The 27,946-nt window shown below is 69.6% G+C and overlaps 2 protein-coding genes across 3 annotated transcripts in view; one reads left to right on the top strand and one right to left on the bottom strand.

The window, feature by feature from the left end:
• Positions 1-6,114, bottom strand: part of UVSSA (UV stimulated scaffold protein A) — a gene marked incomplete at both ends in the record, with an annotated part of 17,216 nt that extends 11,102 nt beyond the window's left edge. The window contains 3 exons of the mRNA XM_084233051.1: positions 107-655; positions 5,644-5,752; positions 5,997-6,114. Of these exons, the coding sequence (XP_084089177.1) occupies positions 107-655; positions 5,644-5,752; positions 5,997-6,114 (776 nt within the window). The remainder of the gene's footprint in view (positions 1-106; positions 656-5,643; positions 5,753-5,996) is intronic.
• A 5,706-nt stretch (positions 6,115-11,820) lies between these two features.
• CTBP1 (C-terminal binding protein 1) lies at positions 11,821-25,351 on the top strand (the record flags this gene model as incomplete). Of its 2 annotated transcripts, none has more annotated exons than XM_084234054.1 (9): positions 11,821-11,860; positions 16,661-16,815; positions 21,802-21,946; positions 22,484-22,690; positions 23,262-23,476; positions 24,101-24,231; positions 24,462-24,589; positions 24,956-25,073; positions 25,165-25,351. In XM_084234054.1, 9 exons carry the CDS (start codon positions 11,821-11,823, stop codon positions 25,349-25,351), a joined length of 1,326 nt encoding a protein of 441 aa, XP_084090180.1. The 2 variants fall into 2 exon arrangements, with proteins under 2 accessions (XP_084090180.1, XP_084090181.1); XM_084234055.1 differs by having other exon boundaries at positions 25,168-25,351.
• Between the last annotated feature and the right edge of the window lie 2,595 nt (positions 25,352-27,946).

A 27,946-nucleotide genomic window follows, 5' to 3' on the forward strand; every position in this document is an offset into this window, starting at 1 on the left:
CCCTTGAACTCGCGGCGGGGCGGTCGGCCTCCCCCGGGCGGTCGCCGTCGGTCCGGCGGCCCCCAGCCGTGGGGCGGCGCGGCGGGGCGGGGCGGGGCGGCGGCGCCTGGGTTCCCGCGAGGCCGGGGCCCCTGGAGGCCGACGCCCGGGGGAGGCGGCGCCCGGGCCCGCAGCCGAGCCCCCAGCCCGGCCTCCCGGCGGCGTGGCGGCGGGGGGAGAGCGGCGCTGGGCCGGGCGGCGCCGCTGGCCTCGCCACGCGGCGGGGGGAGCGCCGGGGGCGGGGTGGCGCCGGAAGCCGCCCCGCAGGCACAGACGCGCGGCCTCGGGGATCTCGGGCCCCTGGGCCGGGCCGGAGCTGGCCCGGCCTGTGGCCTCCTGGGCGCCCGCGGCCTGGCAGCGGCGTGGCGTGAACGCGAGACGGCAGAGCGGCCTGTCCGCGCGGCCGGCTCCCTCTCTGCGCCCATCCGCCCTCTGTCCCTGCTGGCCAGCGACCCTGGCTTTGCAGAACGGTGGCCACAGGAGGCCGGAGAGGCTGCCCCGCGTGCAGGCGGATGAGGGCCGGGCCTGGGTGTGCCCTGCCCCCAAGGCTGCCACCTGGGCCCCTTGGAGCCGGAGCTTTGGGCCCCGGGAGCCCCGACAGCTCAGAGGGGAGCATCTGAGGCATAATGAGGACCGGGTGTGGGGGCTGCCCACTCTTTGTGGCCTGCCTGAGGCGCACCTACCAGGCCCAGGGGTCCAGACGGCCTCTCACCTGCAGAGGTCACACTCCTTTCCATGTGTGGAGGTCAAAGAAGTGACCCCTGTGAACCTGGGCACCTGTCAGACCAGCGGCCTGGGGAAGAGGTGACAGCAGCCAGGCTGTCATTCAGGTGGGGAGGCCTCTGTCTAGCGGGGGTGCCATGGAAAGTCAGCTGCCTTCAGCAGCCGTGCGGGGCTCTCCGCTGAGCGGACAGACTGACCATATGAGCTGAGCGAAGCGGGTGCCTCAGAGACCCGGAGCTCAGGGCCTGGAGGAGGCTGGGCTCTGCCAGCACTGCCTGCAGAGCCTCTGGCAAGGGCACGCCCCGAGGGGCATGCCAGGTGGGCGTGGGGAGCCAGGGAGTGTCAGTGAGGCGGCCACCAGCTTCTTGTAGGGAGGCCGGGGAGCAAGGTGCCTCTCACCTTCTCTGCTCCCAGAAGCTGCCCAGGGACACAGCCTGAGAAAGAGCGGGTGCTGAGGTCCCCTGGATGGTCGGTGCACATGATTAAAGCCTCTGGAGAAACTTCTGAGATTTAGCGAGTGGGTGCAGAAAACAAGTCTGTGACCGTCGCCTCCCCCTCATTCTCTGTCTCCCCCATGTGAGAACACCTGCAAGCCAGGCCCTCCCACCAGGACCTGCTGGCTCCTGGCCTTTGACTCCAGCCTCCACAACTAAGAAAGTTTCCGTTGTTAAAATCACAGGTCTGTGGCTCTAGCGGCCGAGCCCACAAACACAGCGCGGAGGTATCAGGCATCTGAGAACTAAAGGCAAAGACAAAGTCTTGAAGGCAGTAAGGAGATCTCCCCTCCAGAGAAAACAGCCCATTTGAACAACAGTGCATTTCTCACTAGAAACCACAGAAGCCAGAGTTGTCAAGTGTAAAAGAGAAACACCCAAGTTTGGGATTCATTCCATGTCCAATAAGAAGATCTTTAAAGAATGAGGAAATTAGGGGCCTCCCTGGTGGTGCAGGGGATTAAGACATGGCACTATGAAGCTGTCTGCAGCCTCTGCAGTGCGGGTTCAATCCCCAGCCAGGGAGCTAACCACATGGCGCAGCAGACCTCTCCTGTCTCCCCACTGCTCCCCTCAGCAGTGGATTTCAGTGAAACCGCCTGTTCTGCTCCCCACTCTGTCTCTGGGGAGTGCTACCACCCCCGCACACCTCTGGCCTATACCCTAGTTTTTGTGTGTATAAATGGATAATTTTTTTTTTAAGAATTTTTTTATTTATACAAGAGCTGGAGAACAGGCCAGATGTGTGGGAGGGTGAGAGGATTCACCAGAGACAGAGTAGGAAGTAGAACAGGCAGACGGACTGAAACACACTGCTGAGGGAAACAGCAAGGAGACAGGAGAGGTCTGCTGTGCTATGTGGGAATCTCCCTGGCCGGCTGGGGATCAAACCTGCGCTGCAGAGGCTGCGGACAGCTTCACAGCGCTGCGCTCAACCCACTGCGCCACCAGGGAGGCCCAGATGGATAAATCTTTCCAATAAAACAAATAATAACGAATGAAGAAATCAGTGGGCCTCCCTGCCCTGCACCCCAGTTATATACATGAATAAACATAATCTTTTTTTAAAAAATTGAAGTTCTTGCCAGGGAAGAACGAGGAATTCCAGAACATCACAATGGAAAACAGAACATGATGGAATAACACTGAACCGTTAGTGGTTCAGAACAGTAGATGTTCCTCTGGAATCAACTGTGTGACGACGTTCTGTCTCATCGTCATTTTTGAGACATGTAAAGGAAGCGTGGGAGAGAGTTATAAATGGGGGGAGTGAACGGAGCTGGAGGGAGATCAGACTGAGGTCAACTGTGACCTCACCGTGTGAGGCCCTCGATGTCACACAGAACCAACCGAAGAAGTCCTCACAGAGCAACACACCGAAAAACACTGAGATTAAATGGAGTGAGAAATGCTCACATCACCCCAGGAAAATGCTGAGGAAACAAAAAAGACAGAGAAGAGAGAATAGAAGGCAGACCTCAGCCCTGGCTGCAGCGTCCTGCCGGGAGACAGGACAGCCCGGGAGGGCGGCGCCAAGCCCACAAGCGCAGGTGTGAGAGGAGGGAGACCTGACTCAGAGCAGGCGGCACCACACCTCTGGGACGAAGCAGATGCCTGGAGCAGAGCGGGACAGTGAGAGAGGCCTCCCGGGAAGACATGGCAGCCCCAAGCCTGCAGGCCATGCCGCTCAGCCGCCGGGACCGGGGACGGAGAGAGCAGCTGCAGCCGGGGCGCAGACCTGACCTCTGCCGTCGGCAGCTGACACACAGCCACCTGGCACCTCACTCGGCTGGAGGCCCACGTGGCTTTCTAGCGAACCTGGAATGTCCCCAGGGGCCTGCAGAACATGGAGAAGGAGGGGTCCTCCCCCAGGCCATCCACAAACCAACAAACGCAGAGGCGTGGACACCGCACCGGGTGTGTCCTCGGGCCACAACGGACGACACTAAGCAGGAAGATGGAAATTCCGAGACACTTGGAAATGAGCCTGCTGCGGCAGAGCTTAGGAAACGCAATAAAGGCAGAACGAAATAAACCAAAGCAAATGGTAAAATTAAGACAAATCAGTGAAATTGAGAAAAGCAAAGCAGTGACCGGTTAAATTCACAAACCTCTAACAATTGATAAAAAAGAGACAAATGACCAGCATGGGCGGGGCCGGCAGCCAGGTGCAGGAGGCGTGAGACTCAGCCTCCGGGTCCTGAGGAGCCGGGCACTCGAGCCCTCCGGACCAGGCGAGCTAAAGCCATAAATTGAATTTATGGCTTTAAAGCTCCCCCAAAGAAATGTCTCCTGCCTGGATTGTTTCTGGAGAATTCCCCCAGCCACTTAAAGAGCACCGATGGCACATATATTCTCATCTTCTATTCCAAACCCAATACTCAACCTGACCAAGAGCACAGAAGAAAAACAACCTCAGGCTGACGCCCTTCATGACGAGAGATGGACTCAGCCTCGGCCCATGTGGAGGACTCGCCCGATCTGCTCAGCGAGGTTTAGTCCAGAGGTGCCAGACGGTTGATAGTGGAAAATCAGCCGACAGGACCCACTGTATAAACAGGGTTTAAAACACAGTGCATGAGCAATTAGCCGATGCAGAAGGAACATCTGACAAAATTCAACTCTTTTTTGATTTGGAAAAAAAAAATCAAAATAGCAAGGAAGTCGCCAGCTTGGTCCAGAGCGTCTGCCAAGCCCGCCCAACACTCGAGGTGAAGGGACCCGGCCTGAGGCAAGGCACCCCCACTCTCGCCAGCTGGGCGAGGGGAAGGCGGGCATCTGCCGGAAGGTTCCAGGGAACCCACAAATGACACAAAAGAGAAACAAGCCACACTGGAGAAATCCAGGAGTGAGCGAGGTTGCATGATGTGAGCCCCACACGCAGAGTCCCACCCACTTCCTGACGACGGGGTGACCGTGTGGAAACCCACATTTGTGATCATCAAACCACAGGAGTCGACACGCAAGGCCAGGGTTTGCACGCTGGGGCCGCGCGGCTCCAAGACAGCCAAAGGCCACAGGCGCGGTGGCCGCGGCTCGGGGTCCTCAGGGCTGGGACCAGTGCCCTCTCTCTTGGCCTGATGTGACTTCTGTGCTGAGAACAGCCCAACCCATCCGGGGCCGGGTGGGGCCTCAGGGCCATGCAGCTGGCCGGGACCCTCCCCACTGCATGCTCCCTTGCTCCCTTGCAGCTAATCCTCAAAATTTTGTTTCCAAAAATAGTTTCCCTTCCCTCCACACAGTGGTGCCACTTCGAGGCTGACAGTCCTGAGATCCAAGCCAGGTGAGGCCCAGCCAGCACCCCCTTAGCTCAGGCTTGTTCTTGGGGAGACTCCTGGCTGGGGCCCCTGCTCGCGCGGTGGCTGTTTTCATGTCCTTGAGTCTCCCTCCGGCCCCTCAGCGTTGCCTACGTCCCACGGCAGCTGTTCCAGCCTCTGCTGCCCCTGGCCTGGCATGGGACATTCTCCCTCTGCCTCAAGGGGGTGTCCCGGAAGGAAGGGGCTCCCCGGCCCCGTGCCCCAGGATGCCAGGTTGGAGCCAGCTCGGAGAAGCTTCCAGGGGACACGTCGGCGCCTCTGCACCGGGTCCTGCTCTCTGGACGGGCCCCCCCAGCAGGGCGGCGGCGCTGGTGTCTGACTGGTGGCCCCACCTTGGTCTGGTTGCTCGTCCTGACCCTTTCCCGCAGGCTCCAGGCCAGTGGAGGTGGCCCCCTGGGCCCAGCCTGCCTTTCTGGGGATGGAGCTCCTGGGGCAGCCCCCACTGCAGGTGGCCGGACCGTGGCGGCCTGCACTCAGGCTCTGCCATCCAGCCAGGTGCGGCTCTGCGGGGAGGTCCCGCATGGCCAGGCTGCAGCCCCTTTCACCAACACTCCTGGGCCCGGCGGGTGCTGGGGCCACTGCAGTGAGGACTGGGGACCCATGCGGTCTCACACCCTGGGAGGGCTGCCCACGGGGTTGTGGGACGGTCCGCCCAGGATGCCTGCAGTGGGCTGGGGTCCCTGCATTCGTGGGGTGGGAACAAAGCAAGGCGAGGACTCAGGCTCCCCAAGGGGCGAGGGGTGAGATCAGCGCTGCGGGCCCAAGGTGGGGAGCTGGGGGGGCACAGCTGCACGGGATGTGCCTGCCCACTTTTCCGAGCGGAGTCAGCCGTGGGAAGGTTAGCTGTTGGCCTGGGCTGGGTAGGGCCAGGGGCCCTTGGTGCAGCGCCTGAGCCCCAGGGGGGCCCTCGGCTGCGGGGCTCGGTGAGCTGAGTCCATCAGCCTGTGAGCGGGCTCTGATGCGGCCCCTGACCACCGGCAGGGCGGGTCCTCTGTGAAGCCCCACTCTAAGGGGTGCAGGATTCTCATGGGAGCTGCAAGACCCCGCGCGGTCAGCCTGCCCAGGGGCACCTGGGGCCCTTGGCCAGAGCCCAGCCAGCAGCTCTCTGTCCCGGCCAAGAGGTCGAGGAGTGGGGGGTGAGGCAGCTGGTCGGCTCGAAGCGGTTGGTACCCTGGGGTCCTGAGGACACCCAGGAGGGCCGGGTGCTGTCTTACCGTTGCCCATGGAGCCCAGGCCCTGGCATCCTCGCACAGTGCACAGGCAGTGAAGGGCCATGGGCTCCTGGGAGAGCTGGGCACTGCCCTGGCCCCGCTGCCAGGGAGCCAGCTCCCTGCCTCCCCCAGGTCCGAGGGCTCCCAGGTGGTTGGTGGGTGGGAGCCTTAGGTGGGTGTGGGCGCAGGCAGCTCAGAGGGCCCCGGCCTACCCTCCCCGGCCAACTGCAGAATCAGCCCAAGCGCAGAGCTGCTGCCCTTGCAGGCCTCCTGGAATAGCTCTGCCAGCGGCTTGCAGGGCCCTGCCTGCTGGCAGCCAACTGTGGCCATGGCGCTGGCCTGCCGGGCTCCCCACGCGACCTCCATGCAGAGGGAGGGAGGCAGGCGATGAGCCTCCTGGACGCTGCACCTGGCCTGCAGCCACTCTAGGCTGAAGCCCTTGCAGCAAGCTCCTGAGGCTGGGACGAGAGTGTCATGCCCTGGGCTGAGTTAGCCCATCGGGAAGCCCTGGGCACCTGGCCTTCGTGGGGTTGGCTAGGGCCAGTCGGCACAGGCCACCTGAGAACTCCCGCCCTTGCTGCACTGTGTGGCGCCCGGAGGGTCAGCGTGGGCTGAGCAGCCCAAGAAGCAGGCGGGGGCGGAGCTCAGCAGATGAAGCCAAGCCCAGCCCTGCCAGGCGGATGGATGTCCCAAGCGGCCGAGACCAGGGAATGGGACAGAAACTGTGGTCAAAACCCTCAGTGTGATGACACGTGCCCCTCTGGGAGGCTTGAACCCCAAGCGGGAGAACTCAAGGGCCACAGCACGGCGTGGGGCCTCAAGCCAGAGCAGCAGCAAGAGCCCGGCCTCCGAGGGGGCCCGCGCCGGCGGATCCTCGCCAGCGGGCAGAAGCGGACACCTGTGACCGCACAGAAGGCCGGCGGGGCCACAGCCCAGGACACCCTTCCCACGGGCGGAGAAATCCACAGAAACGGGACGGGCCAAGCACGGGCCAGCTGAGGCTGGGCAGGAGCGCCCTGGGCCTCCTCGGCCTGGCCCGCTGAAGGGTCCCTTCCGCAGGAGCCCACTTTGCCACCAGGTGTCAAGCACTTCGGGGACGTGTCCGGCACAAAAATGTGTGTTGGCAGCTGCAGGCGACACCTCACGCAGGTCCCGGCTGCCCGGCGCCAGCAGATCCGAGCCTGGAGAGTTGGAGGCCCGAGCGTGGCGCCCAGACCACCGCGAGTTACAAAGGCACAGCCGCGCCCCGAGCGGGCGTCTGCATGTCGGAGCAAAGGCCGCTCTGCCCAGTGGGTCAAAGGGCGAGCCCAAGCAAGGCGGCCTGGAGGGGCCCTCGCGACGACGCTCGCGCTGGAGGGCAGCGAGGTGGGGCCCAGCGCTGCGGGCCCGGCCAGGAGCAGACACAGGAGCGCCACACCGGGAGGAAGGGGCGGGAGAAAACACTGAAGATTGAAAAATGACTTGTGGGATTAGAAATTAGGGGGGGCCCTCCCCGGTGGCGCAGCGGTTGAGCGCTGGGTTGCGAAGCTGCCCGCAGCCTCTGCAGTGCCGGTTCGATCCCCGGCTGCTCCCCGGCCACCAGCGAGGGTCCCACATGGCGCGCAGACCCCTCCTGCCGCCCGCTGCTCCCCTCAGCAGTGTCCTTCGGTCCTTCTGCCTGCTCTGCTCCCCGCTCTGGCTCTGGTGAATTCTCTCACCCTCCCGCGCTTCTGACTGTACCCAGTGCTTGCATAAATAAATAAAAATAAATCTTTAAAAAAAAAAAAAAAAAGAAATTATGGGGAAAAGCCAATGTCAGGCGGGATTAACAAACCCCAAACTGCCTCTTTAAAAGGACTACATAGGAGGCCCCAAGAATGACCCCCCCCAGCTCTGCCTGGCAGCACACCCTGCCAGGTGCCCACCTCCAACATCCTGGCACAGCAAGGAGGTGGACAGGTGGGGGCAGGTCTGGCCCCACCCACGCGCCCTCACCACGCCTGTCCCTGCCCGCTGCTCCCGCCCTGTCTCCACCTGCCCACGACACACCCCACCCACACTCGCCCTGCAGGGGTGGGGAGCTGCGGGTGAGGAGGCCCCTGGAGGTCCCCTGCAGCGGGCAGTGGTGCATGGCCCCGCAGAGCCCAGGCACTGGCCCAACCAGCACCTGCGTGTTCCCACATCCGCCCCAACACCAGGTGCAGCTGGTTTAGAGGAAAACCTGTCACCTGCCTAGAGAGCAGGTCAGCGCATTTGTGCAGAAGTTTCAGATCATTTCACGTGGGAAGCTCCCGAGAGCAAATCCGGATGATAAAGTGAAACCAGAAAAACAGAGACTAACCCTGTTTAGAAACAAAAGAAACACTGAATCCATCAAAACACACGAAGTTAATAATTGTGCCAAATCACGCTCATTCCAGGAACGCAGGGACACCGTCATGACGGCTCGCAAACGCTGCCGTGGACAGCATGTGGGCACCTTCACCGTCGCTGCAGGCGTGTGGGGCCTGAGCTGACACGCACCACTTTTTAAATTGAGGTAAAATTGGATCCCACGGAATTCACCATCTCAGCCCTTAAAGTGCAAATGCCGGGCCTCCCTGTGGCACAAGGGATTAGGCACAGCGCCGTGAGACTGTCCGCAGCCTCTGCAGCACAAGTTCAATCCCAGCCAGGGAGCTGCCCACAGGGCACAGCAGACCTCTCCTGGCTCACCCGCTGCTCCCCTCAGCAGTGGGTTTCCGTGGATCCGCCTGTTCTGTTCCCCACTCTGTCTCTGGTGAATCCTCTCACCTGCCCATCTCTGGCCTGTACCCCACTTCTTGAATGCATAAATGAAAGAAAAAAAGAAAAATGAAGTGCAAGTGCAGGGGCTTCCGGTGCTTTCTGCCGTCAGCTGTGCCACCTGCAGCCACTGCCACCCTCAGGGGAAGCCACACCTGAGCCCCTCCCCGCCAGGCGCTTCTGGGGTTCCCCGCCTGCGCAGCGTGTCACTGGGCATGGGCGCTCCATTCACCCCGGGTCGGCTCTCGTGCCCATCTGGGGCCAGCCTGCCGGTCGGGCCTGGAGGCTCCGGTGCTCCTGCTGTTTGCGTGGCGCTGCCACTGAGGGAGCCCCTCTGCGGGTCCCTGCGTCTGCTCCGGGTCCTCCTCACAGCTCTTAGCGCTCCCCGACGCTGGGGACCCTTCTCAGCTCGGACATTGTCTGTTGTGTCCTTGGCGGTAGCCGAGCAGACCCCGAGCAGCGGCCTCAGCCCGTGGGCGGCTCTCCCCGTGCCCCCGCACATGCCTGCGCGATGCCCTCTAATGGGAGCGAAGGCGCCTCCAGCCCAAGGCAGCTCCCTCCGGTCGGCCAGGGGCACTGTGCTTGGCCTGGGCCGGCCCCAGAGCACGACATGGTCTCTGGCACTTCCAGGGTTCAGCTTCTGCGCCTTCAGCTTGAGCACCCAGCACGGGGCGCCCATGGAGCCTCACCGGGAGCGAGCGCAGGGCTTCCCGCCGAGTCCCGCCGGCTGCCAGCGTCTCCTTCACTCTCCACCCGCCTTCGCGGGAGCTGGAGCCTCAGCCTTGCGGCAGTTCCCGGGTGTGGGTCCACCCGCTGTCCTCGCGGCTCTGTCTGTCCTTCGTGCACCAAGCGGGGCCTGGGCACCCACAGGCGCACCCCCATGCCTGACTCCCGCTGCAGCCGCTGGAGCCCTGACTCAGCGCTTCCAGACTGGCTTCTCCAACCTGTCCCGGGCACGTCTGGATTCTTCTGGGTGTGTTGGTCTCTGCTCTCCAACACCGTCCCCTCCGAGTCCTCACTGGGGGCCCTCCGCCCCGCCCCCCAGCCCCGGGAGGTGTTCCTCGGCTAGTGACAGCCTTGGGCCTTCTACACACCCAGGCTGGACCTCAGGGGCAATTCACCACCCCACCCCGGCGGCAGGGCTTCTACCGGGGTCCCCTCTCCCCAAGGCACCGGCCTGGTGGGAGGGCATGGGTGCTCAGTGAGCCTGGCCCTCCCTCTGGAACCAGCTTGGCCGCCAGGGCAGGTGGACGCCAACGGCCTCACCACCCACCCTGAGCAGCAGCTACCCTGAGCCCGCGGACACAGCAAAGGGATCCCTTGGAGCTGCATCCCCGGCGCCGGCACCACCCCCTTCCAGAGACTGCCCCAGAGGACCCTAGCCCTCCGCCCCGCTGTGAGGAGCTGAGCAGGTCTCCCCCGTGGAGCAGAGCTACCCAGGGCGCAGCAGCCCTCTCCTGTCTCCCCGCTGCTCCCTCAGCAGTGGATTTTAGCGGATCTGCCTGTTCTGCTCCCTACTCTGGGGAGTCCGCTCACCCCTGCACCTCTGGCCTGTACCCCAGCTCTTGTGTGCAAAAAAAACACCCCGAAACAAACCTTAAAAGAATAGCTGATGATGCCACATATAAACTCTTAAGTTACTGGTCATTTTGAGACTGAGGCCACTTGGTCAGTGTCTGACTCTTGCGCCAGGCTGAGTTCTGACCCCCCCCCCACGTGTGTGCCCCAGGCCTTGCTCTCCACACGGAAGAGCGAATTCTTGTTTCATTTTATTTTTCAGCTTCAGGCTCAACAATTCAGCATCTAAGTGCTCACCCGACTTTGGGCTGGGCGTGGCCTGCTGGGGCGCCCTCCCGTCTGCCCACGCCCCTGCAGGCCCCGGGGCTCACTTCTTCCAGTAGCTTCCCCTTGAGTTGGGGCCTTGGGGCGCCCCCATCCGAGCTTGGCCTCGGCAAGTCTATGCGCAGACACACGGGAGGTGGGGTGTGGGGTCCACCCCCGCCAGGGAGCACCGTCAGCCCCAGCCCCAGCCCCAGCCCCGCGGGCGGCAGGAGCCGCTCCCTGGCAGTTGGAGGTCACGCCGCTGCGCGCCCCAGTAAGGGGTGGGCGGCCCCCAGAGTGCATGCAGCCCCCCACACGCAGCAGCCGGCAGCGGAGGCCTGGCCCTGCAGACAGGCCACCTTGCTCCCCTCCCCGGGGCCCAGTGGTGAGCAGCGCCCACCCCGCACGCCACGCCCGAGGGCAGCCTGGGGCCGTCCGGACAGACCTGCTGGGGCCTGTGCTGTCCCCGGGGCTGGGGCCGGCGGTGCTGCCGCCCAGCCCCGGCCACCGCCCCGCGCGCCCTCCAGGCGGCCCCAGCGGCACGCCCGGCCGGGTCGGGTCAGGCCGGCCTGGAGAGAGGACGCTCGGCCGCAGCCGGGGGCGCGGCGGGGACCGGCCGGCCCGGCCGCTCGGCTCGCGCTCACCTCCTTCCCGGCGGTGCCCGCGGCCGGGGCCGGCACGGCGCCCCGCGCGCACGGGGGGCGGGGGCCGCACCTCGGGCTCGCTCGCGTCCAGCACCGGGGAGCGCGCCGGGGCCTCGGCGAGGCGGGCCGCGCCCGGGGACGGTGCGGGCCGCCCGGGGCGGAGAGGCCGGCGGGCCTCGGGCCGCCTCTGCCTCCCCGCGTCCTCGGCCCGCGCGGGCCCCCCCAAGCGGGCGGCCGGCCGGGGCTGCTCCCGGCGGCCGCGGGGGCGGCGCGTGCACGCGGAGGCGCAGCCCGTGCTCGGGGCCCCGGCGCCTGCCCCGGGCCCGGCCGGCCCGGCGGGGGGACCCGGCGCGCCCCGCTCGGGAGGCGCCCGCCCGCGGCCGCGGCGGCGCGGGGCCCGGGGCCCGGGGCGGGGAGGGCGGCCGGGCGCGCAGCCGGGCAGGTGCGCGGGCAGGTGCGCGGGCAGGTGCGCGGGCAGGTGCGCGGGCCGGGCCGGGCGGGCGGGCCGGTGCGCGCGGCGGCGGCGGGCGGGGCGGGCGGGCGCGCCCTGCAGCCGCCCGCGTGCGTCCGCGCGGCGCCCGCGCCGGGAAACAGGAGACCAAAGCGCCGGAAGCCCCGCCCGCGCGCGCCGCCGCCTGTCCCCGCCCGCTGGAGCGGCTGCTGGCGCGGCGCGGCGCGGCTCGGCACGGCGGCGCCCGGGCGCAGGCGAGCGCGCGGAGCAGCGGACGGCGCCCCGGCCGGCCCAGGCGCCGGGCTCGCGGCGGAGCGCGCCGGACTCGACGGGGCCCGCGGCCGCCCGCGCCTTTCAATGGGCAGCTCGCACTTGCTCAACAAGGGCCTGCCGCTCGGTAAGGCCGCGCGCGCGCATTTCCGGCCCGGGCGGGGCGGGGCGGGGCGGGGCGGCGCGGGGGCGGGGCGGCGCGCGGGCGCTTTGTGTGCGAGTGCGCGTGCGCGCCGCGCCGCGCGCCGCCGCGGGGGCGGGGCCGGGGGCCGCCGCGCGCGGGCGCGCCGGGCCGTGTGCGCGGCGCATGCGCCGCCGCGCCGTCGCGCCCGCCCGCCCGCCCGCCCGCGGCCCGCAGGTGACACAAAGGGGCGCGGGGCTGGGCCGCGGGGCCCGCACCCCGGCTCCGCCGCACCTCGGGCCCTCGGACCCCGGGCCCTGGGCCGTGGCCCCCTCAGAGCCCGGGCCCCCGGCCCTGAGGCCCCGGACTCCTGCAGCCCCGGGGCCGCCAGACCCCAGCGCGGCCCTCAGCGCGGGACTCCTGGTCCCGGTCGGCCGTCGGCCCCAGCCGCGCGGGCCAGCAGCCCCCCAGACCCCAGCGGCGCGGGGCCAGCAGCCCCCCAGACTCCAGCCCCCAGCCCCGCGGGGCCAGCAGCCCCCCGGACCCCAGCCCCCAGCCCCGCGGGGCCAGCAGCCCCCCGGACCCCAGCCCCCAGCCCCGCAGGGCCAGCAGCCCCCCAGCCCCCAGCCCCGCGGGGCCAGCAGCCCCCCAGACCCCAGCGGCGCGGGGCCAGCAGCCCCCCAGACTCCAGCCCCCAGCCCCGCGGGGCCAGCAGCCCCCCGGACCCCAGCGGCGCGGGGCCAGCAGCCCCCCAGCCCCCAGCCCCGCGGGGCCAGCAGCCCCCCAGACCCCAGCGGCGCGGGGCCAGCAGCCCCCCAGACTCCAGCCCCCAGCCCCGCGGGGCCAGCAGCCCCCCGGACCCCAGCCCCCAGCCCCGCGGGGCCAGCAGCCCCCCGGACCCCAGCCCCCAGCCCCGCGGGGCCAGCAGCCCCCCGGACCCCAGCCCCCAGCCCCGCGGGGCCAGCAGCCCCCCGGACCCCAGCCCCCAGCCCCGCGGGGCCAGCAGCCCCCCGGACCCCAGCGGCGCGGGGCCAGCAGCCCCCCAGACTCCAGCCCCCAGCGGCGCGGGGCCAGCAGCCCCCCGGACCCCAGCGGCGCGGGGCCAGCAGCCCCCCAGACTCCAGCCCCCAGCCCCGCGGGGCCAGCAGCCCCCCGGACCCCAGCGGCGCGGGGCCAGCAGCCCCCCAGACTCCAGCCCCCAGCCCCGCGGGGCCAGCAGCCCCCCAGACCCCAGCGGCGCAGGGCCAGCAGACCCCAGACCCCAGCGGCGCAGGGCCAGCAGCCCCCCAGACCCCAGCCCCCAGCCCCGCGGGGCCAGCAGCCCCCCAGACTCCAGCCCCCAGCCCCGCGGGGCCAGCAGCCCCCCAGACTCCAGCCCCCAGCCCCGCGGGGCCAGCAGCCCCCCAGACCCCAGCGGCGCGGGGCCAGCAGCCCCCCAGACCCCAGCCCCGCGGGGCCAGCAGCCCCCCAGACTCCAGCTGCGCGGGCCAGCAGCCCCCCAATCCCCAGCCCCGTGGGGCCAGCAGCCCCCCAGCTCCCAGACCCCAGCCCCGTGGGGCCAGCAGCCCCCCAGCTCCCAGACCCCAGCCCCGTGGGGCCAGTAGCCCCCCAACCCCCAGCCGCACGGGGCCAGCAGTCCCCCAGCTCCCAAGCCCCCCAGCCTGGCCTTCAGCTCCCATCCCCAGCTCGGTTGTCAGCCCCTGGCCCCCGCCTGCCCTGTCTTGGGTGCTCCCACCTGCCCCCCGCAGTAGCACGAACGCGATTAGGGCAGAGAACTTGCTTGAAGGACACAGCTGTCTCCTGAGGACCACAGAGTGAAGGGCAGGAGCGGCCTCTGTTCCAGCAGTGCCCAGACCTGGCCCCTTTGTGACCAGGCCCCCACCCTCCGGGCGCCTCAGCGCACTGGGCTCTGCTGGACGGGGCGCAGGAAGCGGGGCTGCCCCAGGCAGCCCGTGCCAGGCGGCTGCTGGGGCTGCCACAGGCCTTGGGAAGGGAAGTGGTCAGCTGCCCCTCAGCGCACTCTGGGCTCCTGAATAACCCAGTCTCTGAATCGCCCGGAAGCACCCCATGGGTGGGGAACGCGGAACCAGGCGGGGGAGTGGCGGGAGGCTGGGGCTGTGGGTGGCTGGCCGCCCCGGCCCCGTGCCCAGCAGCACAGCCAGCACGGCTGGACCTAGCTGTGGTACGCCATCTTGCACGTTTTGCATCTTGCACGTTTTGCGGTTCCCTGTCAGTTGGGGAGCTCAGGCTGGGCCCCCGGTGGGGAAGACAGTTAGGGGTGCAGCCAGGGAGAGGGCAGCCAACCCGGGTGGGCCAGTCCCCCAGCTTCCTCCCTGCCCTCCCCCACTGCAGCCCAAGCCCACCTCGTCAGGACCCGTTTCCCTGAGGCCTGGCCAACGCACCTGGGCCACGGCTGGGAGGCCGGGGCATCCTCTGGCCGGGTGCCCAGCCCAGCACCTTGCCCGGGACGGGCTGAGCTCTCTGCCTGCCCAGAGGGGCAGCCTCATGGAGAAGCCCCAACCTGGCCGAGACAGGCCCTGGACTGCCATGTTTTCGCAGTGGGTCGGGCAGGGAAGGGGCACCACACCCAGGGGACGAGCTGGCCTGGCTCCTGCCGGTCTCCCGAGGGCGTGGCCAGGCAGGTGAGCCCCAGCTGCTCTCTGGGCTGGCTGGAGAGCCCAGTGTCCACGGCGCCCCCCCTCACTGCCCCTGCCCTCCTGTCTGAGCCCTCCGGTAAGCCGTGCCAGGCCCGGGTTGGCAGGCGGGCGGGTCAGCTGCGTGGGCGCCGGGCACCCTTGCCCTCCCTGTGGGCGGCTGCTCGCATGGCCCGTGTGTCTGACGTGGGGCCGCCGGGAGCCTGGGCCCCGTGGGCCGGGCAGGTGGGGCGTGACACAGTGACCTTGGCGTGTGTCCACTTGCAGTTGGGGTGTCTCGTCCCCCGTCTCCAGCTTGGGGGGCCAGGTTGGGCCCTGGGGGTCCCAGGGCACATCTGGTGCTGGGTCCTGTTCTGTGGCCCGGTCAGGCCTGCCCCTCACCTGCTCATTTTCCGTGGAGCTGCTGGAGGGCGGGGCCCTTGTCTATCGGCCCTGTGGGGAGTGTCCAGGGAGCCGGTGTAGGTGGGGAGCGAGCGGGGAGCCCCACCCGGTGGGCATCCAGGCGAGGCTCAGCCCCACCCCACCAGGGGCCTGGGGGGAGTGCAGCTGGGGGTGCCAGGCCTGGAACGCGGGGTGGAGGCCGGGCACGCGGGGCCCTGGGCTGCTGATCGCGCCGAGGGGCTGGGGCTGGCAGGGCCTCAGGGTGGGTGCAGGCTGGGCACTGAGGCCTCGGGGCCTGCATCCCCTGCGAAGCCAGGTCACTGATCGTGGCCCGAGGGGACCCATCTGTACCGCCGCTGGCATCTGTGACCAGCGTCCTGTCACTGCCCGGGCAGGCGTGTGGAGCCCGCGCTACGGAGCGGCGGGAGCCGGGTCTCGCCTCTCGAGGAAGGAGCCACTCGGCCCCTCGCTGGGGCTCTGCCGCTGGGGCCGCCCTCCTGCCTCGCTCGGCCGCCTGGGTGCCCACGGCTCCTCGTGAGGCCCCCCCCAGCCACTTGCCACCGCAGGGCCGGGCCCGGGGCCTGAAGGGGTCTCGGCACCCAGTTGGCAGGGCCGCCTGCGCCAGGGCGTGGGGTGGTGACGCTGAGAGCGGGGGCTGCGGTCACAGGCCAGGCCCCTCTGGCAGGCGGGAGCAGGTGCCTGGCCCCAGGTGGGGTCCTGCCAGTGGTGGCGGTGGCGGCACAACTGGACGCGGCCAAGGTGGGCGGGCACGGGCTTCCTCTGGAGGCTGCCGTGGTCCAGAGGTGTGCCGGGTGCTCCGGCCTGCCCTGGGGCTCTGCTGCCCAGGGCTGGGGAGGGCGGCCCCAGCGGTGCCAGGGCCCAGGCCAGTCAGCCCCCCCCAAGGGGCCATGGGCTGTGCCCCCCAGTCCTGGGCCCCGCCCCCGGAGCTCACCGTGCTGCCCCGTGGTGTAGGGCAGCTGCAGGGTGGGGGTGTGAGGCGCCGGGGCCCAGGGTCTCACGTCTCTTGTGTTTGAGCCTAGTGGGGCCCCGGGGTCGCCGCGGACCAGGAGCCCGGAGCTCCGCTCGGAGCCTCAGGACGGACCCGCGACGGGAGGCGGCTCTGCGGGGACGGAGCCGAGCGCGGGGCCACCCCAGGTTGGTCGGGGCTCCTGCGGCAGCGGCCCTTCGCCGGGGAGCCCGCGGGGGTGGGGCCCCCGCCTGGCCATCCTGAGGCTGCCCGCAGCCCCTGGGCCAGGCCCCTGTCCGAGGAGCGTGGCGTGCCCATCTGTGGTCAGGCGGCCAGCGCCCCCACCCAGGAGCAGCGGGCGGCCAGTCCTGCGGCGCCTGGGGGCTGGGCCGGTGTCGCGGGGCACCCCTCCTGGCCCCTGGAGAGATGGGCCAAGGCCGCGCTGTGGGGGGAGCCGGGTGTGCCGAGGGCTCTGTAAGTCCTGCAGCACGGCGGGGAGCCTGGCGTGGCTTTGGGGACTCGGAGCCGCCCTCGCCAAGAGCCTCACCTGCCGCCTGCCCTGGCTGCTCCCCAAGCCCGCCTGTGGGGACGCGCAGTAGCGGTGTGCCCGGCAGCCGGAGGCCAGCAGCAGCCCAAGAAAGGAAGGGGCTCCCCGAGCCCAGCGTCCTGCTCTGGGTGCCCACGGGAGACGGGGCAATGGGGAGCCCCCCTTCCGCCCCAGGGCCGTGCTGTGCGTCCTGTGGGCCGGCCAGCGCGCTTCCTGTTGCCCGCCCTCCTCTCAGCGAGCCCCGTCTTCTCTTGCAGGCGTCCGACCCCCGATCATGAACGGGCCCCTGCACCCCCGGCCCCTGGTGGCGCTGCTGGACGGCAGGGACTGCACAGTGGAGATGCCCATCCTGAAGGACGTGGCCACTGTGGCGTTCTGTGACGCCCAGTCCACGCAGGAGATCCACGAGAAGGTAGCGGGCGGGTGTGGCCCCGCAGGGTGGGCGAGGCCTGAGAATCGCTGGCTACGGCCGGGCTCCCGGGAGCGGTCGGGTTGGACTTGGCGACTGTCGCTGCGGGGCCTGGACACCCGGGCTGTGGGAGGTGTGAGTGATGCTGGCGGGGAGACGCGCGTTCACCGCCCCGCTGCTCCCGCTGCGGCCCCTTGGGGCAGCTGAGCCTTAGGGCGCCGTGGGCAGAGGCCAGCGTCAGGCGGGCCCGCCGCGTGGGCCAGCGTTGCTGCTTGGGAGCAGGGGCCTGGGGTGGCAAGAGCCAGGCACTGCTTTGGTGCAGACCCAGCCCCGGCCGGCACCCTGGGGTCAGGAACCGGAGGCCGCGCCCTCGTTGTGCCCACGGGAGGGGGGCCGGAGCTGCACCTACAGCGGCCTGGCCAGAGGTGTGCCTGGTGGGTGGGGCCATCCTGCCTGCCCAGAGCGGAAAGCCGGCCCGAAAACCTTTGGGGGCTGATGGTCTGAAGCGCAGCCTGCGGGGAGAGCCTGGGTGCTTGCGAGGTGCCGGCGCAGAGCCGGAGGTGGGGACCCGGGCACCAGAGCAGAGGGGACGCTGGCAGCGGGCGCGTCGCTCTCGGGAGCGGGTGGGTCCCTGTCCAGCTGGGCGGCCCCGGGCAGGCAGGGCCTGTCGCCTGCCCCAGAGAGACAGACCTTGGCGCCGAGCAGCGCTTCTCTCCTGGCCGTGTGGGGTGTGGCTCCGAGGGGAGCCGGCCCCGGGGGGGGGGGGGGGGGGGGCAAGCGACAGGTTCAGGCGGAGCTGCCACATGGGTCTGCCGAGGGCGCGCGCGGGTGTTCCCGGCGGGGACGGGCGGGTCCGGGGGGCAGTGGGGGCCGGAGCCCCCTCGCTGTCTGCGCGCCACCCGTGCCTGCGGGGCTGCTTCCCACCAAATCGCTGTCAGGAGCCAGCCCGGGGGATGAGAGCGGGACGTGCAGAAGCGCCTTTAGATCCGAAACACAAGTTTGCCAATAAATTTGAAAACTGAGACAAAACACGTTTGGAATTGTAATTTACGGAAGTTACCTCAGAAAACCCAGGAGAAGCCCAGGCGAGGGCGCCGAGGCCCTCGGGAGGCAGGAGCCGGGTGGCGGCCCCGCCCGTCCCCCCCACACCCTCGGAGGAGGGGCCGGCGAGGCCCCCGCTGGACGGGCTCTGGGGACGGGGTCTGGGGACGGCTGGTGCCCCAGGCCTGCGCCCCAGCTCCGCCCGCGAGGGCGCAGGAAGCACAGGTCCGGCGGGGGCCGGCAGGGCGGCAGAGGCTGTGGACTCAGCCCGAGACACACCCGCCGCCCACCGGAGGAGGGGGAGCTGCCCCAGCCACAGGAGGAGCTGCCGGTAGGGCCCGGTCAGACGCCATGTGTCCTCGAGCCCAGGAGACCGGGGCCGCGCCCTCCCACCCCACGAGCCCCCCTCGCCGGAGCCACCCAGAGACGCCCACAGGCCAGTGCCTGGATCTCACCGTGGGCCCAAGGGCAGGCGCCGGGGCTCGGCCTGGGCTGGAGGAGCAGAGAAGCCATCCGGCTGCACCTGCAATGTGCACAATTGCGGGAGGCCAAGGCTGGCCCGAGGCCGCACAGGCGGCTTAGGCCAAGGCTGAGGCGCTGGTCTGGAGGTGGGGGTCATGGTGGCATCCACCTCAGCCCTCGGCCGCCCCCAGCGCTGCTGGGCCGCAGTCCCTGCTGCCTGCGGAGGTGGCCCCTCACTGCCCTGCTGCTCCAGGTCCGGTCGGCCTGCGCCCTCTGCTGGTGCCGGTTCTCCGGCCACCTGGACAGGCTCGGGGTGTGACACGGTGGACACCCAGAGCCCCAGGGCCAGAAACATGGGGCGTGTAGCCAGCCTCTGGCAGCAGGGGTGCAGGCCAGCCCGCTGAGGGGAGAGGGAGAGCTCATCGCAGCCCCCAGAGAGGAGAGGGGGCCGCCACAGCGCCGCGCAGGAGGCCAGGCCCCAGGGCAGCAGGGCCGTGGGGGGGCCGGGGGAGGGGAGGTGGCGGTGGGGTGCTCGCGGAGTTTAGAAAACCAGCGGGTGACGCAGAGCAGGAACGAAGGCAAGAGCAAGAGGATGAGGCTGCTGCGAGCAGAGTTACCGGCTCTGGAAAGTATCACAACGAAATTAAAACACCAGCCGAGGGCGTCAGGAGCGGACAGATGCCAGCGGCGGAGAGAACGGAGGCTCCGGGGAGCGGCGTGTCGGACGCGGGAGACGGAATTTTAAAAACGGAAACGGCGGCGGGCCTGCGGACGGTCCCCGGAGAAGCCACCGCGGCGTGTCGCGGGGGCCGCGACTGGAGAGGGCGCGGGAGAATTCTTCAAAGCAGCGTTTGCCGAGCCCCGTCTCGGCGGGTGAAGCAAACCAGACGTCCTGACCCGGGAGGCGCGGAGCCCCGAGCAGATGGCGGTGGCCGCACACCGAGCCTGCCGGCATCGGGGAGAAGCGTGAGCGGCGCGGGGCGTCGAGGACCGTCTGCAGACCCTCCCTGGCACCTGCAGGCTAGAAGGAAGCGGCAGGAGGCACCGGCAGCTCTCGCGGAGTCTCCGCCTGAGGCCCTTCCTCTGCGGGAGTAACGTCCGAGACAGGAAAGCAAAAGGGAGAGAACCAGGCGCGTGGCGGGAGCGCCGGGGGGTCGTCGTGGAGCAGCAGAGCCACACAGAGGCACGGAGCTCATTCCACGGGGCGGCGGCCACACCGCCCAGGGCACCGGGGCCAGCACAACTGACCCAGCGGGGCCCCCGGACGGTGGCAGTAACAGGGAGGCTCCAGGAGGCTCCGAGCCCAAACACAGCGCAGGGTGACGCCTGCGCTGGGGAAGGCGGAGCATGCACACGGCACGCCGCCGGCAGGCACGTCTTGGTCATTTCGGGTGTCTGGTGACCGTGCAGGTTAAAAGCTGGGGGCTGGGGGGTCTCAAAGCCCAGCCCGCCTGCTGTGAGGGGCCAGCTCACCAGCGCAGGCGCCGGGAGAGCTCGTCTCCAGCAGCTGCTCTCTAGCTGCCTCCTCGCTGTGGCGTGAGCCACCCCAGGAGAGCGTCCGGCCAGGAAGAGCCTCATAAACGTCCACGGGGAGCTTGGGGGACAGTCTGGGGACGCCCTTCGGGGACGCAGCCTTGTATGGCTGCGGCGTCCCCACATTGGCTGCCCGCGTGGCCCGGCGCCTGCAGAAGAGGTAAGTGGGTTCCCACCTGGGACCAGGAGCCGATGCGACGGCTGCGGCTGGCGGGGCCCGGCTGTTCGGAGGGCGGGCAGCAGGGTGGCTGGGCCTGTGGGCTGTGGGGCTGGCCGTCCCGCTCCCGCCATCACTGGGGGGCTGGGTGCTGTGATGCCATCACCGTGCGAGCAGGAAACCCCCTCCCCGAGCAGAGATGGCAGCTCCCCCAGCAGAGCCAGGAGGCGCCCATGGATGTGACCCACATGAGGGGGCAGCTGCACCAGGATGCCTGGGCCACCCCCCCACTCCGCAGGAGGCCCCTAAAGACATGTTCCCCAGAAACAACAGTGGCTGGACCCGGAGCAGAGCTGGGCGGCCTGGGGAAGGGCAGGGTGTGAGAACAGGGTGGGCGGGGATTCAGGGGAGCCGGCTTGGCTGCTGGGAGGGACGCCCCCATGCTGGGGTGTGGGCAGCACAGGCCAAGAGAGCAGGGCTGGGCTGGCGCAGAGTGCAGGACGGAGGCTGGGCCAGAGAGGCCTGGGATGCGCTCATGTTCTGGGTGCCCGGCCGGGGGGCTCGCGGCCCTGAGAGGGGAGGACGGGACAGGAGACAGGGTCTGCAGAGAGCAGATGGGTCACAGGGCAGGAAGCCCAGCGCCTGTGGGGAGCCCAGCGTGCCCAGGCGGAGGAGCAGGGCAGCGACCAGATCCCTCCGTCGGTAGGGAGAGACGGGGGAGGCAGGGGTCCTGGGAGCTGAGCCAGCCGCTGGCCAGTGTCCCCAGCCAGCATCCCCACGCAGCTGTGGGTCACAGAGGCCCCGAGCACGCAGCCCTGTCAGCACCATGCCCAGTAGTGGTCCCCAAGCCTGGCCATGCCCTGCAGGCCTCTGCAGGCTGGAGAAGGGGCCCTGGGCCCTGGTGAGCCACCACGCTCCCCTGGCCAGTGGCCCCACATGCTCTCAGCGGGCCTGGGCCCCCAGTGGCCGCTGCCGCCTCTGGCCTGCACACACCGGTGGAGGGAGGGGTTCTTGCTCCCCTCCGGCCCTCCGTGTGGGGCCTGCGCACTGACCACTGCAGAGGGCGGGCAACGCCGGCCCCGCCGACCGCACTCCCGGCCGAGGCCTCGCAGGGGCGGCTGTGCTGCCCGGAGGCGCTGACTCCTGGCCGGAGCATCAGGCCCAGGGCTCGCCAGCCACTGCCTGCGCCCCGAGCCCCGCCCTCCTCCCCCGCTCAGCTGGGAGGGTGCCCAGCACCCCTCGCCAGCTGCCCTGGCCTCACGTCCCCCGCGCCCACCGTGCCAGGTGGCCCCGCACTGGTGTCCCCACAGCGAGCCAGGCAGCCACGGGGGGTTGGCTCTCCCCCAGGGGAACAGGGCCGGGCGAGGGGAGGGTCTGCGCCGAGGCTGCAGCAGGTTCCCGCCCCACATGCCCCTCATCTGAGACATGCCCAGGACGTCACAGCTGCAGGTGTCCCTGGACTGTCCAGGCACTGACCACAGCCAGGTCCAGCCCCACCCTCTGCGGCCTCGCCAGCCACGGGGCCCAGTCATGCGCGCCAGGGGCCTGGGTGGGCCGGCCTGCCACCCCGGTTCCGCAAGGGCTGTGCTATTGGTCTGTGGCTGGGCTCTGGCGGGACGGCCGCAGGTGTGCCTGGTGTCCTGCATGAGGTGCCCGGGCTCCTGGCCAGAGGCACTGGGGCCTTTGTGCCCCTCCTGCTCTCTAGGGAGCTCAGTCCTGGCGCATGGGCCAGCCAGGAGTGCGGACTGGGGTGTGCGGCAGGGCGGGCACGGTGGTCACGCTGAGACCCCCCCCAGGTGCTGAATGAGGCAGTGGGTGCGCTGATGTACCACACCATCACCCTCACCAGGGAGGACCTGGAGAAGTTCAAGGCCCTCCGCATCATCGTGCGCATCGGCAGCGGCTTTGACAACATCGACATTAAGTCGGCCGGGGACCTAGGTAGGACACACCCCCGTGGGCGCCTCGCCTCGGCTGGCCCGGCTTGACCCCCATCCAGAGGCCCCGGCTCCCCTTGGCACGCCAGGGAGGGTGCCCTGGGCGAGGGGGTGCTCACGGCCATGGCTGCGTTTTGCCTCTCAGGCACTGGGTGGGGCTGCAGGCAGCTGGTCCGCCCTGGGCCTTTGCTGCCCGCCCTTGTGGGCTGCTACCCGGAGCGGCCGCCTGAGGCCGTGTGAGGATCGTGGGTGCTCACCTGGCTGGGCGGCCACTCCGTGACACTGGACGGTGCTGTGGGCCAGCAGGGCTGGTGGGTGGGGCTGGTTGCCAAGGCAGGGCAGGAGGGTACTGGGGATGCAGGGGCCGGTGCGGTCACCCCACTCAGCCCGGGCCACTGGCCGGGGCGCCCTGCTGCGAAGGTGGAGGGAGGTGGTGCCGGTGGAGAGGACGGGGCGGGCACTGCCTGGGCAGCCTCCCCTGCTGGACCCCGGTGGTGCTCTGCACGGTGCAGGGCGCCGCTCACCCCCATCTCGTCCCCAGGCATCGCCGTCTGCAACGTGCCGGCCGCGTCGGTGGAGGAGACGGCCGACTCCACCCTGTGCCACATCCTCAACCTGTACCGCAGGGCCACCTGGCTGCACCAGGCGCTGCGGGAGGGCACGCGCGTGCAGAGCGTCGAGCAGATCCGCGAGGTGGCGTCCGGGGCCGCCAGGATCCGCGGGGAGACCCTGGGCCTCATCGGGCTGGGTGAGTGGTGCCCCTCACGCTGCCCGCCCACCGACTCCCACACCGTGGCCACCCCTGCAGGCTCTGCCGCTCACGGCCCTTGATCTGGTGCCGCCGCCTCCCGGCCTGGGCTGGGCCTGCCCCAGCCTCGAGTCACCCTTCTGCTCGGGAGCTGCGCCCCCAGGCCCAAGCCCCTGTGTGGGGGTGGGGTCAGCTGCAGGGGCAGGGCTGCGGCCTGCGCCGCCCCCGACCGCCTGTCCCGACTGCCTGTCCCCTCTCGCTGGCCGCGGCTCCTGCGCGCTGCCCACCCACCCCCGCCGCGCCCTGTGCGCCTCAGCCTCTCCCCAGGGACCCCAGCCCCACGCTGGGCCCTCTGCCCTGCTGCCTGGGCTTGGGAGGGACTGACCGAGGGTGCGCCCAGGACGTCTGTCCTGAACCCCACAAGTTCTCGCCCTCCCTGGAATCCCCCAGGGCCTCAGGCCTAGGGTGCGGGTCACAAGCGCCTTCCTGGGCCGCAGGCAGCTGGACGCGGAGTCCGAGTGGGGTTGGGCCGGGCGGGTGCGGGCGCCGGTGTGACGCGCGCTGCCTGCAGGTCGCGTGGGGCAGGCGGTGGCACTGCGGGCCAAGGCCTTTGGCTTCAACGTCCTCTTCTACGACCCGTACCTGCCGGACGGCACGGAGCGCGCGCTGGGGCTGCAGCGGGTCAGCACCCTGCAGGACCTGCTCTTCCACAGCGACTGCGTCAGCCTGCACTGCGGCCTCAACGAGCACAACCACCACCTGGTCAACGACTTCACCGTCAAGCAGGTGTGGGTGGGGGCGGGGCCGGGACTCGGGGGGAGCCCGCAGCAGGCAGGCTCCAGCCTGCACCAGGCGTCCACAGGGCCACAGCCGCTTCTGCTGGGGCCTCTGTCCAGGCGGCCACAGGCACCTTCTGATTGGGGGGTGTCTGTGGGGCCTGATGTCCCGTGGGCGGGTGGGGGTGGGGTTGTGGGGCGTGCGGCGGGGGCGGGGGCGGGGGAAGCACCGGCCCCTTTCTCTCTCCCAGGAGCCAGCAGCTTTGGGCCTGGGCGTCCCTTGGGGCCACAGGCCTACATGGGCAGAGCATGTAGACAATGCGGACAATGCCCAACACGGCCAGGTGGGCTCACCTGGGGTGAAATGGGACCTTGGGATCGCTCACCTCACAGTAGAGGCCGCCATTACGGTCACGGAGGCCGGGAGTAAGATGAGGACGCGGTGCCGAGATCATGCTGGGCTCCGTGGCTGGGGCAGCCCTTCGGGGTGCCCAGTGCCCCACCACCACCCTGGGCATTTGGGGGCCCTGAGGCCCCTGGGGCCTGATGGGAGGAGGCACAGCTGTGCCCACTCCTGCCCGCGCGGGGCCAGCTGCAAGTGGGCGCCGAGCTGACGGCACCGCTATCTTCCCAGATGAGACAAGGCGCCTTCCTGGTGAACACGGCCCGGGGCGGCCTGGTGGACGAGAAGGCACTGGCCCAGGCCTTGAAGGAGGGCCGGATCCGCGGCGCCGCCTTGGACGTGCACGAGTCTGAGCCCTTCAGGTGCTGCCGCCTGTCCGCAGGGTCTCGTCAGCCCCAGGCCCCGCACGTGTTGCCCTCCAGCTCCCCCCATCTCCCTCCCTGCTGGGGGCGTGGCCAGGGCACGCCCTGCTGGGCCCCCGCTGGGCCCCGCTGCTGACTGGCCCCAAAGCAGACGCAGGGGGGAGGGCCCAGGCCCCGGCAGCCTCAGAGTGGGGCTTCGGGCAGCGTCCTGAGTGCCGTGTGCTCCCCAGCTTCAGCCAGGGCCCCCTGAAGGACGCTCCCAACCTGATCTGCACCCCCCACGCGGCCTGGTACAGCGAGCAGGCGTCCATTGAGATGCGCGAGGAGGCAGCCCGGGAGATCCGGAGAGCCATCACAGGTGGGGCCGGCACAGGCGGGGCCCGTCCGGGCGGGGCCGAGGGAGTCTCTCTGGAGGCGAGCAGCTGCCAAGCTCCCACAGGCGCGTCTCACAGCAGGCGTGGAGCACTGGCACCTGCCGGGGTCCTCTGGGCTCCGCCGGCATGGGGAGGTGGGGCAGGGCCTCCCTGGGCTCCGCCTGGTGCAAACCCGCCGGGCGCCTGTGGCACGGCCTCACCGGCGGGTGGGGGCCCTGATGTGCCCTCCCGGCTGGCCTGTCAGCTTGGGACGGGGCATCTGCTGGGCGGTGTCCCGGGGTGACGGTCCCCGCGGTGCCGCAGGAGCAGCCAGCAGCTGGGGCGGTGCCGTGACTCTGGCCACCCCGCAGGCCGGATCCCCGACAGCCTGAAGAACTGTGTCAACAAGGACCACCTGACAGCCGCCACCCACTGGGCCGGCATGGACCCCGCTGTGGTGCACCCTGAGCTCAACGGGGCCGCCTACAGGTGAGCAGGGGCCAGGGTGGGGCCGGGTGGGGGAAGGGTGGGGCCAGCCTCCCCCCCAGCCTCCTGTGAGGCCTCACCGCCCCGCTCCCAGCAGGTACCCCCCTGGCGTGGTGGGCGTGGCTCCTGCCGGCATCCCGGCCGCGGTGGAGGGCATCGTCCCCAGCGCCATGCCCCTGTCGCACGGGCTGCCCCCCGTGGCCCACCCGCCCCACGCGCCCTCCCCCGGCCAGACCGTCAAGCCCGAGGCGGACCGAGACCACGCCAGCGACCAGTTGTAGCGGGCGGGGCGCCGCGCCGAGGCCACCAGAGACTGGCCGGGAGGCCGGCCCGGCCGTCGCGATCCTCGTCGAGCAGAAGTCGTAGTTGCGCTGTCATGAATGTCCTCGTCTGTGTACAGTTAGAACATCACCAGGGTTTGTTTGCTTAGCTGTCAGCACGGAGAGCGCCCGCCTGGGCGGCCGCGGGCAGGCGGGCCCACTTCTCAGGACAACCACCCGTCTTTCTTTCCAGGCCACACAGTGCATTGTTTTTCTACCTGCTTGTCTTATTTTTAGAGTAATTTAGGAAACAAAACCAAGGCTGTTCTCCCCAACTCGGCATGCGCCCCGTTCCCAGCACGGCGGCCGCGGCTGGCGGGGGCGCTCCGGGCCGGGCCTGCGGGCCGTCCTGCTGACGTGGTAGCTAGCAATATTTTGGTTAAAATCATGTTTGTGACTGTAACCATTTGTATGAATTATTTTAAAGAAATAAAAACCCCAGAAAGAGCGGGTAGGCCTGTGTCCGCGTCCCCAGCGGAAGCTGAAGGGAAGGGGTGTTCCTCCCGAGCCCAGCCAGGTCGCCTGTGCTGGAAGCCGGGTCCCGGGAGCGCCTGCCTGCTGGGCGCCCCGGTGTCCTCGGTGGGGAGGGCAGGGACAGACCACGGGGCTCCCTGCTGCGGCCTGGGCCGCCCCAGGCTCTCTTGCTGCCCCTCCGGCCCCTGCTGCAGTTGCCTGCGGGAGCCCCTGGCCCCCACGGACCCCACGCAGGGCCATGGATGTTCCACCCGAAAGTGCCGGGCGCCGGCTGGCCCAGGCTCATGGGGAAGCCCTCGCAGTCCCGAGGCGCCCACAGGCCCTCTCCCAGGCCTCCCTCCACAGCGGCCACAGATGGGCAGGGTGACCCCGACTGCGAGGGCCCTGCCCTCCCCCCACCCCCCAGTCACTTTGGCTGTGGTGTCCCGCCTCGTCTGGGCACCTGGCCGCATCGGCCCTCGGCTCAAAGCCCACCTCGGGTCCTGCTGCGCCTGCGCTGGACCAGCCCGCAGCTCACCTGGCCAGCCGGGGCCGGGGGAAGCCCCGCCTCTCCCCAGTTGCACTGCCCCGCCGTCACGGCCACCAGCTGGTCAGTGCCTCCTGGGGCATCTGAGCAGGGACAGGGCAGGGAGGGGGCCCTGGGCCCTGCCAGGCTGACCCCTGCCACCTGCCTTTGGGCTCGGGGGCGCCAACACCCCAGCAAACACGTCACAAGGAAGGGTCGGACGCCTGGCAACAGACCTGGTGCTGGACCGGCCCTGGGGAGAACCTCGGGCCCTGGACAGCAGTGACCCAGGGCTGTCCCTCAGGTCTCTCCTGGGCACCAGGCTTTGGGGCCAGCCCAGGTCTTGGGCCCAAGCCCGGCCGCCCGGCCCGTGGCCCTGGCCAGGAAGTGTGGACCCGGCCAGTCCCCAGCCGTGGCCCCAGTCTCAGGCCTGGAGCAGAGACCCAAGTGCAAGTCGCCCGTCCCCCAGCTCCTGGCCCCAGGCTGGCCCGAGCCTCTGGCCACACGCCTCTACTGCCAGCTCCTGCGGCCCCCCGCCCGCCCTTGGGCACAGCAGATGGGCCTCCCGGGTTGGGGCTGCGTGGCCACAGGATGAGTCCCGGGAAGGTGCTGGGGGGCTGCAGCCCCAGCCTGCCCGGCCCCTCCCTCCTCCACGCCGCGCATCTCCCCCTCCTTCTGCTCCTCCCTGTTCTCCTGCTCCTCCCCCACTTCCCTGCGGCCTGCCCTCTCCTCCTCCCCCTTCCCCCTCCCCTCCACGGAGGCTGCAGCTCGGGGCAGGGGTCTGCCTGGCAGTGGGCACCGGGCCCCGTGGGGTTCTGGGTGGGATGCAGCCCCTCATCTTTGCTGTGCTTGTCAGGGCTGTCCTGGTGGGCAGCAGGCGTGGGGCTGCTAAGCCAAGACCAGTGTGTGGAACCCAGGGGCTTGGCCCCCACTGTGTAGCCAGCCAGCGTGCAGGTGGGGAGCACCCTCTGTGGCACTGGCCTCCAGGCCTGTGGACTGGCCGGCTAGAACCCCCTGGGGTGCTGTCCTCAAGGGGGCAGAGGCACCGGAGGGGCCCCCAGTGAGAACTGCCCCACCCCCACAGCAGCCCAGCCAGGACCCCCTACCTGCTGCTGAGGGTGTCCCCCTCCCGAAACCCACAGATACACACGACCACCCAAGACCCCCCCCAGCCCATGTGGAGGGACGGCCGCGGGCTGCAGCGGGCCCAGCCAACTGTGGGTGTGGCTGGCCGTCCTCCCGCCCCCTGCCCCGGGCCTGGACACCGGTCCGGCCGGCCCTTGGGCTGCAGCTCGCTCCCAGTAAAGCCCAGAGCCTTTCAGCAAAAGCAGATCCTGGAGCAGCCACAGGAAAGTCTTGACCTCAGGCCGGCCAGGGAGGCCGCAGCTGGACCTGGACAGAGGCGGGGAGGGCTCCTGGGCCCCGCCCAGCAGGGTGGGGCTGGTCTGCTGCTGCCCTGCTCCAGGTGCCCAGCCTCACTGCCAGCCCCCATTGGAACTGCACCCCTCGCACCGTGCTCCCCTCCTGCTGGGCCCCTCCCCGCTGTGCTCCCCTCCCCAAGCTGTGCTCCCCTCCCG

Source organism: Talpa europaea, assembly GCF_964194135.1.
Source record: "Talpa europaea genome assembly, chromosome: 5".
In the NCBI taxonomy this organism is placed as follows: Eukaryota; Metazoa; Chordata; class Mammalia; order Eulipotyphla; family Talpidae; genus Talpa; species Talpa europaea.